We start from the raw sequence: 22197 nt of genomic DNA on the forward strand, positions 1-22197 counted from the left end.
CATGTTTACAATTTATAAACAGTCGTCAGTGTGTTTGTGTTTTTTTTTTTTTTTTTTTTTTATATTAATTTTGTGTGAAAAAAATAAAGTTCAATTTCATTGGTAAATAAAAAAGTTTTTGAATTAAGAAAAGGATTGCTCGTGGAGAGGGGAAAACTAATTAAAAGTGTTCATATCAAAAACAAAAAATAAATCCTACTGGGTTGTTAGTGAGACCCCCTTGTACTCATCTAGGTGACTAGACCCCACACTATTTTCCGGGGAACCGAAAACAAGCAGGGCGATCCCTAATGTGGATTGGGGAAAATATCTTAATGGCAGTGGGAGAAAACAAAGCAACGGGTGGAGGGGGGTTGGAAGGTGACCTCTGAGTAGGGGAGTGACCGGGGATGTTGAAAAAGCAAGGATGTGGCACAAAGGGGATGGGTAGACTCAGAGGTTCTCTAGTACCAAAAAATAAAATCAGGAACAGGATCTCATTTATACCACCAGTCAAGAGTTTTTCTTAGCTAGAACCTAAGCGGGATGGGTTCCGAAGGCCCCAGCACCGTCCGTGCCATGCTTAAGGAGGGAACACGTATTGAAACTTGGCTCCTCGACGGATGCACAAACTAGTGCTGTGCACCCACCTCTTGTCAAATTTCACTCTAGGCAACCTCCTCCAATCGCATCTGATCTTTACTTTAAGCAAATGTTTAAAGTAAACGATCAGATCCCGATCTGGAACAGATGTCCCTTCGCAGACCAACTTGAGGCGCGTGATCCAAATCACCATGCGCGCTACTGCCAGGATCGCCAGGACAACCATTCTTTCCTCCCTGGGGAACGGCGGCTCCATGTTGTACACAAAATAACCTTCGTCGAGATCGAGCGGACATTCGGCATTGATGCGAGCCGTTACCCCCTCGACGTACTCCAGTAAGGGCTGGATCCGGTTGCAACTAAAAAACGCTTATCCTCTAAGCGCTTCTTTGCCTTAGCCTTATCTAACGCGAGGCGTTGGCTGTATTGGACAGAGAAGCGCCTAATTTTGGCCTTAAGACTAACCCACCACTTACTCCCTGTAACCGCCCCCACTAAAGCCTGCTGAATTAATTCTGTAGCCTTCAACCGGTAGTCCTCCAACTCCAACAAGGTGCTGTTGAACTTCCAGTATCCGGCTAGTTTAGGCCTAGCACTTAAGTTCAAACGGGCCATAACGAGTTTATGGTCCGAGTGTCCTAACAAGTGGAATGTGGGGCACGATAGAAAGTCTACGTCGCCTCTTCTAACTAACATCCGATCCAAGTAAGTACTCAGATGGGAAGGCGTTCCAGGATGCCACGTCCACATCTCCTGCCCTGGATGATCCAGACGGAATCTGTCGACAAGATCGCACGAGGCCATCAGGTCGAACAGAGTGCTGTCACACCACACCGACCCACTAGTCCCCCCGACCTTATCTATATTGGGATCAAGGATTGCATTCCAATCACCCATTAGAACTAACTGTTCCGGATCCACTAAGAAGCCCTCCAACCGTCGAAAAAAGGATGCCCTCTCTACAGCAGAATTGGGAGCATAAACAGCGACAATCCGAAAAACATTACTATTAACGGCAACATCAACAACAACTAGCCGCCCATCCTCGCCTGCGTGAACAACATTCACCGACGCTGACAGGGTGCGACTCACTAGCAAGGAGATTCCACGACTATAAGTATTGCCATATGCTGAGTAAACATCGTAATCATTCACCAGCACCTGACAATCCTCGTCACAAATAAAGTGGGTCTCCTGGATAGCGGCAATATCTACCTTAAGGGACACCAAGTCTCTCACAACACGCGAGGCCTTGCTTCGACACCTGATGCCCCTCACATTTAATGTAGCCAAGTTCAAAGCCATGTTCACTTACCTTATTCAGTGTCACAGACGGGTCTGAAATCCTTGGCAGTGAGGACGTGGCAGGCCTGGCCGAGGCTGCCGGTAAATAAGTCTGTTGAAGGTACTCTGTCCTTGGCCACACCTCCCACGTCCAGGGGGAAGGTTAGTTTAAGTGCCCTGTAGAATGAGGGGTGTATATACACAGGGACTCTGCCCTCGCACTTAAAAAAGAAATTGTTTAGTGACGGATGGTCCCTGTCCACCAGCTGCTGGCCCGGGATCGCATCCTTAGCTGATTTGATCATGGCCCAGAGGGCTTGACTTCTTTATCCTTGTTGACCCTCACAAAGGTGGTCAACATGGGAGCATCCTTAAATTTTGTTGGGTCCGCCACGCTGTCACCATCCACGTAGGCGAGACCCCTCAACTTGTTATACCGGACCTTTTGCTGTCCTTTGAGGTCCGGTATTGTTTGGTGCGGGTCCAGCTCGCAAATTCTACCTCCTGGCAGGAACGGTAGTTTTTTAGTTCGTTCCGTGCGAACTGGCCTTGTTGGGGAAGGGGGGCTTTTAGGTTAAGGGTGGGGGGAGGGGGGGGTAGTTGTCACAGTTCCTTCCTGGGGTGGTTTATCACAGGATGGGGGTGGTAAGGGTTTCTGGGAGCTTTGGGGGATCTGGGGAGGGGGATAGTTTTCTGGTTGCTGGGGTAGAGGGGTGGCGGGAGGCTCTGCTTGTGCGTCTGTGTTCGCGTCCTCCTCAGTAGGAGTAGGGAGGTCGGCGCGCGTTTTCCAACTCTTCCTCCTTCTGGCCCTTCTGGTCTCCGTTGCACTCAGTTTGGCTGGTGCTGGAGTTGTCTCCTCTTCTTCCAACACTGCCTCCTCCTCCTCCTCCTCAGATTCTTGTAATTTCCTCTTGTTGGAGGAGGGGGGTGCCTGAGTGTCCATATTGTCCACCTCAGTGATTGGGTTTGGTTCAGGCTGGTCTGTGGACTCTGTCTGCAGGGTGGGCTTTTTGGCGGTCTTTCCTTTCTTGGTAACTGTCGTCCACCCTGCTTGAGTTTCAGGGGCACTAGTGGATTGAGTGGGTGCTGCAGCTTGGTTGCGTGTTTTGGCTGGTCCTGCCGACTTGCCCGCTGCCTTGGCTGGGTTTTTTCCCCCATTACTCTTGGGGCAGTCCTTGGCCATGTGCCCCTATTGTTGACACTGCCAGCAATGGGGCCTCCTCCCCTCCACTAAAAGGGAGAGCGTCCATTCCCCGAACTTCAGCGTGGCGGGGATTCCGAAAAATCCTGTTTTGTCCAGGACCATATGGATCTTGTAGTCCCTGGTCATGATGTTCCTCAGACCGCGGACCGGAGTCACTTCTTCCACGTCCCCATACTGGCTGAGGATGGCACCCAGTTGTTCAGCCTCCATGTAGCAGGGGACGTTTAGAACAGAAACATTTGCCCTCCTCTTATTCATGTATATTGGCTGTAGCTTAATGTTTCTGCTCTGGTGATAGGTCCTGGACAGCTTGACTGCCTCTTCGGGGTAGGAAGCAGAACATCCCATTGCACATAGCTCCTCCTACAGATGTAATTTGCAGGGATGTTCTGCTCTAGCAGCACGTTCACCATTGTGCCTTTGTTGACACCGGTCAGGCTTCTGGTCCTCGTGTCTGATGTTATCAGAGAGAGGACTCTCTGCTGCAGTCCTTCCACCTGACCTGGGAGAGGCCGGATCTCGTTTCCCTTGGTACACTCTTTGTAAGTGGAGTCAAAGAGTCTCCTGTAGTCTTCCGGTGTCATCTTCTTTTTCTGCTGTTCCTTGGGGCCCCATGCTGATCCTCCATCCTTTTGGCTGTTTACTGGACCCGGGACGGGGGGGTTTAGCTGGTGCAACTTGTACTGCCTCCGTTGTGGGTGTTTCTGACCCTGGAGGCTGGCCTTTTCCAGACAGAGATGGCCAGTCCGCATTTAAAGTTATTGCGTGCTGGCGCTCCCTGCTCTCCGGATCGTTCTCCTTCCTCTTCCTCTTTTTGAGTTGCTGGGTGGCTGCCTTTTGGGGAGACGGAGGTGTCCCCCCTCCGGGGGATGTGTCCCTAGTGGCTGCTGTTGCGGGTTCAGTAGACAGGGGTGTCGCACCCACCAGTTGGATTTTGTTGACACTGGTTGGCGCGTCCTCCCCATCCCTGGATTCCCTCTTTACGTTGTTGCCCTCTTGGGGAGTGTTGGAGGGCGGATCACTGGTTTCTTCGAACAATGATTGGAGGGAGGCTAACGTGGCTTCAAACAGCTCCTCGGTATGGTGGGTGGTGCTGCTTTCCTCCCTCTCTCTTGCTGCTGGAACTTTGCCCTTTAGGGGAGCAGGGTTGCGTTGTTCCAGTGTTCCACCCTTTGCTTTGCAGTTCGGGAGTGCAGCTGGAGAGATTCCCGCTGCATAATCCTCTGCAGGCGTTCTTGCAACAGCCTTTTCCGCCGGGTGGCCCTCGTGGGGAGCAGCAGTTTCAGGTGTTTTTTTGGGGGTCACCGTGGGTTGCGGCCCTACCCCTTCGTCAGTTACCAAGGTCGCTGTGCGCTGGGGCCCTACCTTGTTCACTGGCGCCGTTTCGCCGGGAGATGCATTAGCTTCCTCACATGGGGAGTCGTTTGCAGAGGTAATGCTGCGCATTTGGGGTGACGTACCCCTCCTGCCTGGCATCGTGGCGGTTGCACTGGCCGCTGACGCGGACCAAAGTGTAGTGGGGAGAAAAGAAAACCCAGGGGAATGGAGGAGGGGGAGGAGCGGACTCTGAAGAAATTATAGTTTTTGACCTCCCCTCACGGGGATGTCGGGTTAGCAGCTCGAATCCCCCCTTGCGGGGCGAGAGCAGAGAAGAAAGACGCAGTGGGTGCTAGCGGGTCAGTGTGCCGCGTTGCAACTAAGAGAGAGAGGGGATAGACATCCCTGCCCACAGAGGGGAGCAGAAACGAAACACCCGCCCTACCCCACGTCACCCTATCCACTAACTACCCCAACGGGAGCGAGAAAGAGAACCCTGTCTGCTTGATCCACTGGGAGAGCAGCGAAAATAGACAAAGTTTGGGCCTGGCAGGTCAGAGTGCTGCTCAGGCAATTAAGTGGTGAGAAAGTAGACCATCCCAGTCTCGAGAAGTAAGACCGAAACGAAGAAAAACAACATGCAAAAAAGAAAAAAGAAGGTCTCAACTACCAGCGATAGTGGTGTTGGTCCCGAGATTCCAGTCTCCCAAAAGAGGGGATCGGTTTTCGGGTCCAAGCTCCCACAAATGTGGAGTCGGTCCTCTAGGTCCTGACTCCCCAAAAGAGGGGTCGGTCCTTGCTAACAAAAGTTAGTGTGAAAAAGCACCTTAACCTAGCCCGAAAGCCCGGTGGTGGAAAGTTTCGTAACTGAGTGTCCCCCGTGCCACGGAGGCCGGAGGGCGTGTTCTTTGAGTAGTCGAGTTTTTCTTTTTTTTTATACCGAGAACCGAATGTAACACGTGCCGATGCGGGAAATGTGGAATAATTAACGTTTGAAAGTCAATAAAATTAAATAGAGAGGCGAGCTCCGTGGTTAAGTGTGAGATATTACAATTTATAGATGACATAAAAAGTTTTAAGAAATTGTGAACCGAGCGAGCGCTTCTATGAAAGAAGCCTTTTGTGGACATCGAGGAAAAGCGTACATACATACATACATACATACATACATACATACATACATACATACATTTTCGCTTTTATATATATAGATTAATGTACTGATTACGCGATTGTAGTTTAATTAAAAAGTACATACAGGAAATATTCTGATTAATATCATTGCAATGCATATAAGACATTAACAATTGAAAAAAAACTAATGTGATTCGCGCGGCACATAGTAAAATATGTTCTTGGTTTATTGCAGAATTGACAAACATAGAAATAAAAAAAAATATGTTCTAAAGTAAAAAAAAAAAAAAGAAAAGAAGCCGTTTAATGAACCCATCAGTAACAAAAAATCTTACGGTTCTAAATTTTTTAGATCACGATTAATTATTCGTATTATTTGGATTCTTCAAACTATTTTTCTCATCTTGATTGTTATTTGCACAAAGTTTCAGACGAATGTAGTTTTCGACCTTCTTCAGGTGTATCTTGTCGAACTTTTATATATACACTAGCATGGGGCGCCAGGTTTTGCCGAGTCGTAAAATACGCTTAAATATATTTTAATTCGTGCAGATTTCGTATTTATTATTACAGAGAAACTTTTAAAGTAGTAAGTCGTTTGCCTTGGTAAATATGCGATTGTATCGAAGTTCCCATCGTTTATATTTGCAACAGCCTTGAAAATTTTGTAAACAGATTTATTTTTAAAATATTGTATTCATTAAAAAAAAAAACATTTTTCTGTAAATAAACATATTACAATGAAAATAATCTGTTTTAGATATTCTGTGGGAATTTACAGATTTTAACGTTATTTTTACATACCTGTATCTAAAAAAAATTGATAATTGTTGGTGCAAATAAGAAACAAACGACTTCCGGCTTTGGAAGTAGCCGACACTAAACAGTGTAACCTATACTAAAGAAAAATGATTTTTTGGCAACATCATTTACTGGATTCGTGTTTGTTATGAGGTTCAATTATTTTTGCACGAATGCACATGTTCTTTTTCATAGCGTTTATTTTATTTATTTTATGTGAAAAATTCATATTTTTTAACAATTTCAAGTAAACATTCATTCATATACTATGAATATACTATATGAATATATATATATATATTCCTTTTTCTTACTCACGTTCACCTTAAACAAGGCATATCGTTACTTGGGCGTAAAAGGCTGCCATTTGGGATCATGCTTAGGGAGGATAAATAATATATTGGCTAACGTTACAGTTAAACTTCTGCATATTATCACAGTCAGAGAAGCAGGCAGCAGAAAGGAAATTCCAAAGTCTAGATGTCCAAAGGAAAAAAAACTATTAGAGCAGGAAGCTTTCTGGTATTTAGGGACCTCAACAGTAAAGGGGTGTGATTTTGTTGCTAAGCGGGTTTATCGGGGTATGTACGTCAAGAGGGCACACGTGTAGTTGTAACAGGCACAGGTGCAACATTGTGGTGATGGGACAGGGGTTGGAACTTAGTTGACAAAGCAGGACCTATTAGATTGGAGACTCTTCTTTTGTCCAAGAGAGAGAGAGAGAGGGGGGAGACTAGTGGTACTAGTGGTAGATGCACCAGCCCAGATGTGATAACAATACTCCATGCATGGGCGAATGATGGCCTTGTAGAGGTATAGGATACTCTCAGGTGTGAGTAGTCTTCTAGCACGATAGAGAGAACCTACCTTTTCCAATGAAAATAATCGTTTATTTAAACATTCACTCACTTTCTTTTCCACGCTTTTGTTTTTATTTTATTTGTTAATTTTTATTTCAGTATTAATTATTTCTGTCAATAATTTTTTTTTTTAATTTAAATATTATATTTATAACAAATAAGTTCCTGTAACCAAACATACTTTAATGCAAATAATCAGTTTTCGAATATTTTCATGTGTTGACCTGCGTTTCAATTTTCAAACTAGAAAGTAAAATGCAATTACGCCACGACTTTTTTTTTTTTTTTACTGAGAATGGTTTCGTTTAGAAATTATCTCTTTGTCTTTCTGATCCACATCTGCCATCAATTGAAATGAATGGCTTTCGTCTTCACGAGGCCTCAAGTTTTGACAAGCTTCTGGGTTTGACCATTACTCCTGATCTTAAATGGAACACGTACATCAAATCGGTTGCCAAGGCCGCTGGAAAAATGGTCGGATCCTTCTATCGATCCAGTAGATATCTCACTGCTGATGCTATTCTCTATCTATATAAGAGCCAGGTACGTCCAAGGATGGAATAATGTTGCCACATCTGGGCAGGAGCTGCTAGAAAGGACTTGTCCTGCCTTGATAGCGTTCAAAATAGACTTCATAGCCTCGTAGGAGATGTCCTTTTCTCTTCCATGCAACCTCTATCTCACAGAAGAGATGTTGCGAGTTTGTCTCTGATGTATCGTTATTTTCATGGAAAGTGTTCGACTGAGCTTCAGTCTATGGTCCCCCCCCCTCGCTAAACTTTCACAAGAAACACTCGTCTAGTTAAAACACTATCAATGATTCCCCCCACTCTTTATCTGTGCCTAAACCTAAACGTAGATTCCATGAACAAAGCTTCTTTCTTAGAACTGCACGCCTGTGGAATTGTCTTCCGTTTTCCTGCTTTCCGGCTGACTACAATATGGTTGTCTTCAAGTCTAACGTAAATAAGTTCTTGATGAGCCGTTCCATATAAGTTAAAAAATTTACCGAATTTCCATTACTAATGATTACTATATTGTCCAATTTCTACTGTACACTCTTTAACCCTTATCCTCGAGTGGCCTCTTAGCCTTGATAATATGGTGATGCCTGTGTAAAAAAAATACAAAAACAAAATGTTATTAAAATCAAAAGAAATAATTTTGAGCAAAATAAGTTTAATATAAAGATGTAATATAGTCGCTTCAGCATTTTGGGGCGTGGCATTAGCGTGACGTCACGGACTCAAATGAAGGAAGAGAGGAGAAAAAAAGGAAGAAAAAAAGCATAGGAAATTACGCTCAACAAGCATGCAACGGCTATTCCTCTTACTCTTTTGATTGGTGCCCTATAGTGAGAGTTGTGTTTGGTTCCGTGTATTAAGAGCCGGCTATGCGTGGTGCCGTGTAATACCAGATGGCTGTTAGAAAGAGAACATGCCGGTGTTAAATACGTGTTGGCGACTGGAGTGAGAAACAAAGAAAATAAGTAAATTTTCTTACGCCCGGAAAGTTTCTGTTGAAATTCTCATTTCCGTTGCGATTAACTCTACATAAAACGTTTGGATTTGTTACAGAGAGAACAACAACGTTACCGAGAGAATATCCACTAATAAGCGACAGTTATTTTGATTATATAACTTCTTGTTAAAAAGAATTCAATTAAAATTTTCAAAAAGATTAAATAATCTAATTCTTTCAGATCACATTGTTGGATATGCATTTCATTTTATGTATAGAAATAATAAGAAAAATTGGAACAAAGAAAAAAATTGTTGAAGTTAAATACGTTTTAAAAATATAATACCTGGAAGTTCACACTTTAGTCCGGTAAAACCAGCAGGGCACTCGCAAAGAAATCCATTTTCACAAGAAACACATCGACCATTATTCATACATGGTTTTGCGGCACAATAATCTGCAAAGCATAATTAAAGGATTAATTATTACAACAGTATTCATAGATAAAAGACCTCAAAATAATTCTAAATACAAGCAATTATATAATTTTGTCAAATATGGGGAGTTGAGGAGCGGGATTTATGTTCCTGTTATATTTAAACGTCGGCAGGTGAGTACAGTCAGGGAAGCAGGGAATAGAGAGGGAATTCCAAAGACTAGCAGTCAAAGGGGAGAAACTATTAGAGTAGAAGGTTTTCCAGCATCTGGAAATTTCAACGGTGAACTGGTGAGATTTTGTTGCTTTGGGGGTTAGTCGGAAGTATCTTCGTAGAGGAGAATCAAGTGCTATGAATTCATACGAGAACATTCCATTAAAGTACTTGTAAAACATGACTTGATTAAGCTAAAGAAAGACATCAAATATCAGTTTTAATTTAATAAAAAGGGGTAATATTTATGGTCAGTAGTTAAAAAACAACTGATAGGGGAGATTAAGGAGAAAGAATCGTGTGAGGTATATTGCATAACGATCTTAAAAATAGGCATGTCCACAGGTGTAGCAGGTGTTAAGTGTGTAGCGTTTTAGGCGGTTTTAAAACATTCTCATTCTGTAAAATAACCTTTATCTAAAGAATATTATCTGTCGAAATAGATTCGAGATTGGGGGGAGGGGAACACCGAAAAGATAAGCTTTTTCTCGCATTCTATATCTTAATTGTTTTGCACTTATTTTCAACCACACTTTTAGTATTTTCCATTCAGTTTTTTATTTTTCGGTGTCGTATTTATTCTGTTCTATTCTGTGCGCTCTCAGTTTATAAATAAACTTAAATTTAAAAAAGGGTGCTATCCCCATTTTTTCACTCAATTTTCTTCCCGTTTGCAGCGTATTAAAAGGGGGCGAATCCTCGTATTTCGTAGAATTGCACGAAAAACTTATACTAAGTATATACTTAGTTATTTTTTTAACACGAGATAGCTACCTCATTCCATACCCCTAATTACTTTATTCTGTAATAGAAAGTGAATTAGTATCAGGATGACTAACTTCGGGACCAAAACTGTGAAGGGGGTTTAGCTTAAATTTGCGGTTTTGGAAAAAATTACAAATGTGGACATTCTTTTTTGCGGCACTAATATATATATATATATATATATATATATATATATATATATATATATATATATATATATATATATAGTGAATAAATGACAAAAACCTATATTCCAAAATTCATGATGTTGACCATCTTATAATTTGTTCCTTTAATTCAGTTGACATTTACAATTTTTGACAGTATCTGTTTCGTAGCGCAAAATCAATCACTTAATTATTATATCAATCGGTGAATCTCTTATGCCCTTAACTCATCAGAAGAAATAGCAGCAATCAATCCATCAAAAGGAAATAAAGTGTGATTTGACATGATTAAAATCCGAAAATTGGAAGAGAAGCTGCAAATACCTTTAATTCTGGAATAAAGTTTTTTGTCATTTATTCACTATATTGCTCTGTAATTACACTGAGTTTCTTAAATAAGGATTGGTATATATTATAAGAAAATATATTTCTACAGAAATATGTGTGTGTGTGTTATTTGAGAAGGAAAAACGAGAATTAGTAAAATAGTAATCAACGTTTCGTCCCTATTTCAGGGGACATCATCAGGATTTCTTAGGAAAAATGTAGAAGAAAACAATTACAGACCACATGCGAGTGAAAAAATGTGTCATACGCACATTTATAGTTTCTGGGAAGGACTTTAGGATTTTTTTCCTTTTTCACTCACATGTGGTCTGTAATCGATTTTCTTCTACATTTTTCTCACGAAATCCTGATGATGTCCCCTGAAATAGGGACGAAACGTTTATTACTATTTTATTAATTCTCAGTTTTCCTTCTAAAATAACATAACGTCAACCATCGCCTGTATTTTAATTTTATTTTTACTCATATATATATATATATATATATATATATATATATATATATATATATATATATATATATGTCTAAATTAATGTATCGTCTAGTGGTATAACATGTAAATGTTCTTCTAATGAATGCGTGTATACAGTGTGTGTATATACGCTTGTATATGCGTGTCACGGCTATCTAATCTAGTTTTTCTATTGTTCGTTGAATTGGTTCGTGTAAAACACTTACGACAGTGTTGATATATTAACAGATACAGCTTTACAACGCACATGTAACATTTACAACGGAATGGGACAGATAAGTTCTTTGAGGTTTTAACATCAGGCCAATTGCAGAAACATACCTGGACAATGTTTGCTCCTTATTGACGGATCTTCGAAAAGCTGCAATTGATGATTCGTACAACTCGAAGATGGTAATTACAGCAGCTTTATTAACCGAATGTTTCCCTCATTGGAAAGCTGCAACGCTGGTCCTAGACTATCGCCATTTATGTTCCCCTTTACTGGGAACCATCACCATCTGTGGACCGTCTTTCTTCCTTGGCCACCGACTCGGTCTGCTCTCTCTCTCCCACTTCCGACTCTTGACTAACAAAACGATATGTGTATTTCAAGGTCTTTCTCCTAAAGTCCACGTCACTTTAAGTTACTGTAGCGGAATTGGCAATAACCGAAATGGGGGAAATAAAGAGCTTACCTCGGATAGGTCTGTTGTTGTGTTGTGGGCCGAGCGGAAGAGAGTTCCAAGATGCCGTCCATGGGTTTTTATTGGCGTTGACCCCATGAAATTCTCGCAGAATCGCGTGTGCTCTCGCACAATTATACAAATATATTAATTACCGGCCATTATAAAGGCAGGACGCTGGAAAGCAGTCAGGGCGTATTTGGCAGATTGTGCGTAGGTGGTTCTGGCAGTTGGATTGTTCTTTCTGAAGAACCACGAATCTGCGAGAAACAAGTTTTCTTCTGCCTTTTTCTTTTTTCTCTCTCCTTCTTCTTCTTTCTCTACAGTCATTACAGCCAAGAATTCCCTCTCTTCTAGAGGTGGGCGGTGCAGGGCGAAACTGACTATTTTCTATCTTTGTTCCTTATTTTGCCTACTACATTTTGCTACAGTTATCTATACGTAATGCTACGTCAGACTCTAGGATTTAAACCTATTTTTTCATTATTGTTTGTGTTCTAATATTCTTTTCTATTAAAACACCTTAACATAAATAATTTTATCTGCAAATATTTATTTCGCTATGATAACATTCTATTTTTACAAATATTATAACGATCAGAATAATCGTCAACTAGCATACCTTCGGCGTTGCCCGGTCAACATCTAACGCACACAGGTTCTGGTGACCCAATGTTTATTTATTAAAAATACTAATATTCATGGCCAGTAGTTTCAAAATGTAGCTGATACGCAATGGTTAGGGAGGAAGAAACGTGTAAGGCGTACTATATGGTGACTTTACTAATAAGCATGTCCACAAATATAGCAGGTGTTAAGTATTACCATTATAGACGGCTTTAGGCAGTTTTTCTTTTTTTAATGAGGTGGATGTAAAAATCAATCTCAGTGATGCGACGTCCGCCAACAATTCCACATGACTTGATTTCGCCGATTTTTATATCTCTTTTCGCTAACTGGATGTTGATGTCGACGTATACAAATTCTTGGATGAACTTCATGCTATTGAGGATTCTACTTAATTTCGCCTCCTCGATTTTAGCTGATAAATTGGTTTAATTTTTTTTTTAAATAACGTATCTTTATTATATGGCACAATCACGTTGACGTACCGAAGTTAAGCAACGATGATAACCGAAAGTAAACAAGCGATGAACCTGGCCAGTACCAGATGGGTGACTATTTGGGAAGGCTAGGCGCTGCATGTACCGTGCCGAGTCGTAGAAATTTCCAGGTTGGTATCTGGGGACGCGTTTAAGTCACGGAGGAAGATACAACCCCGAATAAAGACGGAGAGCAACGGGAAACTACCGTCTTGACTTGTCTTCCCAAGAATACCATGGCTCTACTAGTTGGAGAGCCGTGGTCACCAACGCTATTAAAAGCAGCAGGGCTGTTGCATGCATCTTTATCGGAAGTACCAAATATTTTTGGCAGATATTAAGCAATTTACATGCAAAAATAGACTGATCTGCTAAGTCTTTTAATAAAATCTACTATGTATTCCAATATAAACGTATCATGCCTTCGCAAATAGCAGCGTCAATAATAAAGTCGCTAAAAACTGAATGAGTCGATATTAAATGAAAGAAAACTTCTATTAGGGCTTTTTTGATGAGGAAGGTTTCGTATAAAAAAAATTATCTTTTTTTCTTATATTTTATACCTAACTTTACATAAATGCACTCCGTAAATGTTAAAAATTACGAAGATTAATGTGCTCACATTACTCACCATATTGCCGAGAATATATTTTCCGAAATTCATACACGTTCATTACTTTAAATTGTTGTCCAGTACATATACCTAACCTTTACCTTTTATGTACATATTTGCCGGGTGAGTCACGGAAAAGGATATTTTTAAGGAAGAAACAAAATTCTGCAAATATTTCAGCAAAAGTTTTATTATGTTCACGACTCCACTGTAGCATGAGGGCAATGAACTAAAAAGAAAATCAATTCAAAATCAATAACTAGCTAAAACAAAATTTAATGTAAAAGATAAACAAATAACAAACTAAACGGCATCTTAGGAAGGTTGTCTTTAAACCTTCTTATCTCCTTATCCCTTACTCAAGGATAGCAAGGAGCCTTCAAAAACATCTTTTTCCCGTGACTCACATTGTATGTTGTATATTAAATGTATATCTTAATTATATATTTTGTATATACATTAAACATATATATATATATATATATATATATATATATATATATATATATATATATATATATTGGGGTTCGATATATATATATATATATATATATATATATATATATATATATATATATATATATGCCACAAAAATTTCACCTGCCTGTAAAGACTGATGGAAGCCTTTGTTATATATATATATATATATATATATATATATATATATATATATATATATATATATATATATGCGCATCTATACATAGAGTAGATCTTGTTGAAGTTAAAGAAAATTTGGCAAAATTTTTAATATGAAAATACAAACATATTAATACCGTCAACAAAATAAAGAAGAAATCTTTTTCCTTGAATGCTGTGAATTTTATTAAGGTTATAGAAAATCATTTTTTGTCCGAATGTTTTTACTAAAGAGAATTTGCACTTTTAAAAAGTCAATTGTAACATGTAAGAATATAAGTAAAGTTGGTGGAAATTTTGAAACAGATAAAATATAATACATTTAAAAAGAAATATGAACTGGAACAAATACATAGAGGACATTGCAAAGACTGCTGCAAAGAAGGTGAGTTCCCTCTATCGAGCTAGAAGACTACTCACACCTGAGAGTATCCTGTACCTTTACAAGGCCACCATTCGCCCTGGCATGGAGTATTGTTGCCACAGCTTGCCTGGTGCATCTGCAACTAGTCTCTCCCTCTTAGATAGGGTCCAAAAAAGAGTTGTCAATCTAATAGGTCCCACTTTATCAACTTAGCTTCAGCCACTGTCGGATCGCCGCAATGTTGCATCACTGTGCCTGTTTTACTTTTTTTTTTTTAATGGAATGTATTCTGATGAACTCGTTTCACTTTTACCCCCTCGGCATACATACCCCCGATAACCCCGATTAACAATAAGATCTCACCCCTTCACTGTTGTTGTCCCTAAATGCCAGAAAGTTTTCTATTCTAATAGTTTCTTCCCTGAAACAGTTAGACTTTGGAATTCCCTTCCTGTTGCCTGCTTCCCTGATTGTACTGATAGGGGGGCATGGTCATCCTCATCCCTGTACCTTTGCTAGTCTATGCTGATCCTTGTTAAAGTTCTCATTCACCACAATACCTCAAGCACACCGGGGGTCGTCCTACCTAAGATTCCCAAATCATATCGTGTGTGTGTGTGTGTGTGTGTGTGTGTGTGTGTGTGTGTGTGTGTGTGTGTGTGTGTGTGTGTGTGTGTGTGTGTGTGTGTGTGTGTGTGTTTTAAATAAGCGATAAAATAATTTTGTAAACATAAGATTTTATTAAAGTCGTTTGTTTAATTTTATTTCATTGGCTTGGGATAGGAGGAAAAAGTCCAAAACATATAATCAAAATGTTAGTAAAACCCTCCCAACCCTGTCTAGGTGGTAGAACGCCTACTGTTTTCCGGCTTGGTGTTCGCTGAAAACAGGCAAGTCGCTTTCTATACGGAGCTGAAATTCTAGGCAGTATCAAAGAAACTGGGGTTTGGGAGGGGGGCGTATATGAAGTTTCTCCAAGATTGCTTATTGTGGTAGCCGAGGACGAATCGGGGATGGCGGAGGTGATTCACTCGGCCTAGTCTAAACACTTGTTTTAGGAGTCTCGGGCCTGGCAGTATCTGGAACCGTGTGTGCCATGTTTAGGCGGGGAACATGAACTCCAACTTAGCACCTCTACGCGCGCACAAAATCACTATTTTAATTCTTCAGTCAAAGGCCTCGGAATATAATCTTTTCCTATCACATCTGATCTTAACCTTCAGCTGATGCTTGAAAAGGGGGACCAGATCCTGATCAGCAAAAGATTCAACCCGGCTAGACGGCTAAGGTCTTTTTTTTTTATTTAATTAAAAGGAAATACAACTTCCTTATGAGTCGTTGCATTGCATTCACCTGCAAAGGATCTATTAGGTTGGTTCAAAAACAATATCGTTTTCTCACATATATTACTTTTATATATGATTTCTGAATTCATTCATTGATATATATAGCCAGGTTATATATCATTTTGAAGCGTGTTTTTCGCTTTATCGAATCGTGTTATTCATTACCGTTCTCAATCTCTTCATTCGTTTCTTGTTTTGTAGGCTTTTCGACAGCATGGACAAAATTCCAATTCGCACTATTTACTTGTTCCAGTTCAAACTAGGCCGAAAAGCTGCTGAGACAACTCGTGATATCAATGGTGCGTTTGGCCCAGAAACCACTAACGAACGTGTGGCACAACAGTGGTTCAAGAAATTTCGCAATGGTGACGAGAGCCTCGAAGATGCAGACGGTCGGAGTCGGCCGATTGCGGTTGATAACGAACATGTGAAAGCCTTAATTGAAGTTGATCCTCGCAAAACCATTGAGAAGTTGCTATTGAACTCAAGGTCGACCACTCAACAGTCGTTCACCATTTAAAGCAAATGGGGACGTCACAAAAGTTGCATAAATGGGTGCCGAATGAAGTGAACGATAATTTTAAAAAAAATCGTCGTTTTGAGGTGTCTTCTACGCTCCTTCTGCACAACAAAAACGACCCATTTCTCGAACAGATTGTAACGTGTGATGAGAAGTGGATCCTTTACGACAACCGGCGACGTTCACCAAAGTGGTTGGATGCTAGAGAAACTCCATAACACTTCCCGAAGCCGTAATTGCACAAAAAAATGGTTATGGTGACTGTTTGGTGGTTTGCGGCCGGTTTCAGCCATCACAGCTTCTTGAATCCAGGCGAAACGATTACGGTGGGAAGTACTGTTGACAAATTGATAAAACGCATCAGAATCTCCAACGTATGTGCCCGAGATTGGTTAATATGAAAGGATCAATTTTCCTCTATGACAACCCTCGCTCGTATGTTGCTCAACTGACCCTGCGGAAGCTCAACGAATTGGGCTACGAGACTCTGCCTCATATGCCATATTCACTGAACCTTTCGCCCACCGATTATCACTGTTTCAAGCACTTCGACAACTTTCTGCGCAAAAAATGCTTCATAAGCCAAGATGATGCCGAATCTGCCTTCAATGACTTCATTGCTTCCGGAACTCCGGATTTCTATGCTAATGGGATAAACAAACTTGTTTCTCGTTGGCAAAAATTTGTCGATTCTAATGGTTTTTATTTCGATTAATAAAGTTTATTATGAAATTAGTTATGATCTTTTAAAGTTGAACGTCAAAATTTTATTTAAAAACATTATCTTTCATCTAGCAATTAATGATATAGATATAGATATAAAATTTTCAATTATTTTTTTTAAAGTGCAACAGAATGTACATTACATAAAATAAGGTAATTTTTTTATTCAATTTAGATTAAATTTTTTATACCTTACTTTGTAAAATTTATAAAAGTGCACTTTGAAGTTAAATAAATTTCAAATTGAATCTTGTACCTTTATTTTTAAAGCCTATAGTAAAAACATTTTGTTTAACAATTTTCATGCCTTGGATGAAATGCTTTTCTAACTTGTGCATATATATATATATATATATATATATATATATATATATATATATATATATATATATATGGTTCATGTAACTGACACGTTCTGTCGTATATATATATATGTATGTATGTATGTATGTATGTATGTATGTACTTGTTGATTTGTAAATCGCCACTTGTTCTCGTCTTCTTTTACCAACAACGACTATATTTCATTCCTCGCATTGTGATAGCCTTCTAAATCTGTACTACATACCTATCCCACACAATGCTTCAAGCAAACTACATATAAATCATATATATATATATATATATATATATATATATATATATATATATACAACAGAACGTGTCAGTTACATGAACCATGTAAGTTGTCCAAAATCGTGTGTTTATAAGTTTTTTAAGGTAAATACCTGATCATGTGACTAAATATGCAACAATGACAAAATTTTTCAGACTTGTTAATCGCATTAAAAGTAATAAATAAACAACTGAAGAAAACTTGATAATTGGAAATTGGAGAATTATTATATTACACTATGCTCTAGAACCCAATAAAAAGGCATTCATTGAGCTTTAACTTTTTTCAAAATTTGCAAAATTTATATATATAAAACATTGCTTTTATATAAAAAAACTTTATGTATGAGAAAGATTTATTAATCCATTCCGATTGGTATATACAAACCGAGTACGTTTCAAGTACATGATTAATGTATATATATATATATATATATATATATATATATATATATATATATATATATATATATATATATATAAACCGAGTACGTTTCAAGTACATGATTAATGTATATATATAGAAAAACGAGTGAGGTCACCAACAATTGTTATGTTTTTTATATTTGTTTTATTATTAAATATTTTCAATTTTTAAATCATTAAAATAATTTTTTGAAATAGTTTAACGCGTTAATGATCTCATGTTTTTAAGCGTCCTCTTCAGATATTTAACTTATAAAATAGTGTTTTTCCATTCTGATATAAAATAGTGTTTATCCATTCTGATGATAGAAAACGTTTCCAAGAAGTGGGAAGATTTGTTCTTCTAAATGTTTTCGTACTTGTGTGTGTTCTTCCCTCTCCTCCTTTATTGCGGTCAGTTCGATGTTACTGAATATTGTCGGTGTTTTTATTTTTTTTTTTTTTTTTGCCTTTTATTTATTTTTCTTCTTACTTGTGTGGAGGTGTGGAATGCATTAGTACTTCGTCATATGATTGTGTCTTAGTGTGTATGTTCGTGTGTGGGAGAGGGTGTGTTAGTGTGTTTATTTTCTTGCATTGCTTATGAAATGTGTGTTCTATCTTATAGATGGAATAAGCTGTTTTAGTATTCGGTTTTTGATAGAGAAATAGTTATTTAATTTTGATTTTAAGATCTAAAAATTTTAAGTAATATTAGGCGCGTTTCTTGTTCCCTTAAGCTGAAGCCTTAAATCTAAGGTATTTTTAAGGACGAAAATGATGTAATGAATATTAATCAAATTAATAAATTTTTATGTTTAATGAAGTTTTATAAAAAAAAATTTTAAAAGTGAATGTCTGTCTCCATATGTTTAACAAGACAATAAATTTAGTTGCTAATAATATAGTTAAATATTCTTTTTCATAAAGTTTTTTTTTTAGAAATGTACATTTTTGAGATAACATTTAAAAGATTTTAGTTTCAATTTATTCACAAATAAAATCCTTAATTTCAATGTGACATGACATTTCTAACGCCTAAAACTCTTATTATCAAAGGTCATAAAAGACATTGCTCACCACGTGTTATCTAATGTTTTCAATAAAATTCATATTTCTCGTGAAAAGAAAAACCTGTGCAGCTGGAAATCAGTTTTATGGCTTTATATCTTTTATTTATGAGTCGCAAAATGTCAGTTAGAATCTAAAAGATTAAAAACAACCTTAATTATTTTACATAGGTTGCTGATTCCAATAAATTGATCACAGGTTGCATTGTCAAGGAAGTTATATCTAAAAAAAAAAAAAAAGCAAGCAATAATCGTGTATGGGCGTTGCCCGAGGAAAATGAAAACCCCAAAAAATGTTTACTCTCATCATTGGTGAACGCATATACAGTGCCCCACGAAAGTTTATAATACACATTTGAAACTGTCAGTTTTTGTATTTCCAGCTTCCAAATGGTAATGAAACTTTTTATAAACATAGAAAATGTATTGAAACTAAGATAGGAACAGTGGGAAAAATAAAAAATAACAATTTAACACAACGCGAAGAGAAAACTCAATAATTACCAACTCAAAAGTTTACAACACATATCAAATTCATTAGATTTCTCACTAATTTTATGACGGTTTATCATGGTAAACTGATTAGAAGCTTCTAGAATGTTCAGGAATATGCAATAGTGTTGTGAGACCGGATCTCACCCCATAATGGACTCGTCCAGCTCCTATATAATCAGCTCCTAAGGCTGCTACGGTGGAGCGAGATCTCAACGGATATTATACCTTGAGGAGCGAGATCTTACTGATATCTGCAACTAATATTCTCTTTATCTTTCTCTATATTTTTTTAATACACTTGTAAACCACCTACAACATGCTTTCCGGTGTCGTTCTTGTGGACCCAACTGAGCCCCACAACAAATGGGCCTCGAAGTAAGCAATTAGTAAAAGTATTGCGTCATTCTTTATCTAATAACCGTATTATAAGCAACCACATAATGGGAAAGAATAAACAGATTGGTCAAGAGCTCAGAAAATGAATTGCAAATCTTCATCAAAGTGGATTTGGGATATAGAACAATATCCAAACAGTTGATGGATCCATTGAATTCTGTTGGAACAATAATTCGGCACTGGAAGTCTCACAAATCAACCCTTCCTTTGGCCAGATCAGGTCGTCCTCGAAAAATAACTAAACGTGCTAAAAGGTTATTAGCAAGGAAGGTTATGAATTCGCCTAGAATTACTCTTGGAGAGCTGCAGACTTAGAAACCAGTGAAGGACACGATCAGTAGAACCCTTCAACTTAGACATCTTCTCTAGATCAGCAAGGAAAACTCCCCTTCTTAAGCTAAAGCATCTTGTGTTAGGCTTGATTTTGTAAATGAGTATGCTAGCAAGCCTCTAGAGTTATGGCATAACGTGCTTTGGTCAGATGAGACCAAAATTGACCTGTTTGGCACTCCAAAAACACCGAAAGTTTGAAGAAAAAAAGGTACTGAATACCAGTCAAAAAACACCATCCCAACAGTAAAATTTGGAGGAGGATCCATTATGATCTGGGGTTGTTTTAGTGCAGGAGTTGTAGGAAAAATGGAATGGGGCACTTTATGGGAGTATCTTGGAGGAAAACCTTAAAGAAAGTGTGAAGTTGCTCAAATTTAAATCAGACTGGATCTTTTAACAAGATAAAGATCCAAAACACACTGCGAAACTCACACAAAATTGGTTGAATTCAGATAAAGTGAATGTTTTAAAGTGACCTAGTCAATCTCTCAACCATATAGAGAATTTTATGAGGAGAATTGAAATTATGGGTCCATAGAAGAGAACCTTCAAATCTGCGAGAATTGGAGAGAATATTTGTGTGCAAGAATGGAATAAAATAACACAAGACACATGTAAGAAGTTCGTAAGAAATTACTCAAAACGTCTGCATGCTGTAATCAACAATAATGGTTATGCTACAAAGTACTAGATATTATTTTGTAAATGTGTTGTAAACTTTTGCGTTGCTAATTATTGAGTTTTCTTTTCGTGTTAAATTATTTTTTCCCACTATGTTTTAAAAAGCTTCATTACGATTTGGAAGCTAGAAATACAAAGACTGATAGTTTCAAATGTGTATTGTAAACTTTTGCGGGGTACTGTAAGTAATGTTTCTCATTTAAAAAATATCTATCGTTAATATATTTTTAGTTATTAAATTTACAAATAATTGAATGGAATGGAATAAAAAGAATTATGTGACTATAAAAAATCCATAAAATATTTTAGGTTTTAGAGTGAGCGATTCGCAGCGTGTCAATTTTTTCTTTGGTTGTAATTTTCTTTGTTTCGGTGCTTCTGTGCAGTACGAACGGAACTAAAATAAACTCATAATACAACTTAATACTTTGGTAACTGAAAAATATATTAATTTAATATAAGAATTGTCTCTTATATGTAGACTCTTTTTTATCTTTTAATTTTATGTGTTTTTTTTTGTTTTGTTTTTGTTTGTTTTTTTGTTTTGTCTTTCGCCTTTGAAGTGTTACGTCAGTTAACTTCATTAACCATGAAAACTTTTTGATAGATTGCTTCCGGACTAAAATGACGTAGTTGGGAGGGGGGTTGTTATCAAAATCCGTCTTGAAGTAAAAATAACTGAAAAAAAAAAGAGAAAAATAATGAATTTGACCTACGGACATCACACACCAATTAAGCGAGATTCACTTAATTTCAAATTCTTCTTAAACCCCCTTCAGCTTAAGCTTTAAATTTGAGACATTTTCTAGGTTCAAAAATCATTAAATTAACTTGGATCAAGTAAATAATTCTCTGTTTAATGATGTTCTATAAACGCTTGTAATAAAGGTGATCAAGTTCGCCTTCGTATTTTTACTGATAATTTCGTTAGTAATAACTAGGACTATGACAAGAGAATATTCTTATCATCGTTTTGACTCTGAGTATATATCCGATACAGTAAGACACAGTTAATCAATCGATGACAACATCACTTTATCTAAAAACATATAAGATATTAACTGATATATACTCGAGAGTCAAAATAATGAAAAGAATATTCTCTTGTCATAGCCCGAGTAATAACATAGCTTTATACTCTGTTGAAGTAAAATATATTAATGAATTAAATATAAATTTGTTGC

General features: G+C 38.0%; 1 protein-coding gene across 1 annotated transcript in view; it reads right to left on the reverse strand.

Annotated features, from left to right (window-relative positions):
• LOC145293929 (uncharacterized) overlaps positions 1–22197 on the reverse strand; it is a 119369-nt gene that overhangs the window by 83967 nt on the left and 13205 nt on the right. The window contains exon 2 of the mRNA XM_080140755.1: positions 8990–9100. Coding sequence (XP_079996881.1) covers positions 8990–9100 — 111 coding nt within the window. The remainder of the gene's footprint in view (positions 1–8989; positions 9101–22197) is intronic.

Source organism: Euprymna scolopes, chromosome 15 (assembly GCF_053919585.1).
Source record: "Euprymna scolopes isolate OS-2025 chromosome 15, ASM5391958v1, whole genome shotgun sequence".
NCBI classification, from domain to species: domain Eukaryota; kingdom Metazoa; phylum Mollusca; class Cephalopoda; order Sepiida; family Sepiolidae; genus Euprymna; species Euprymna scolopes.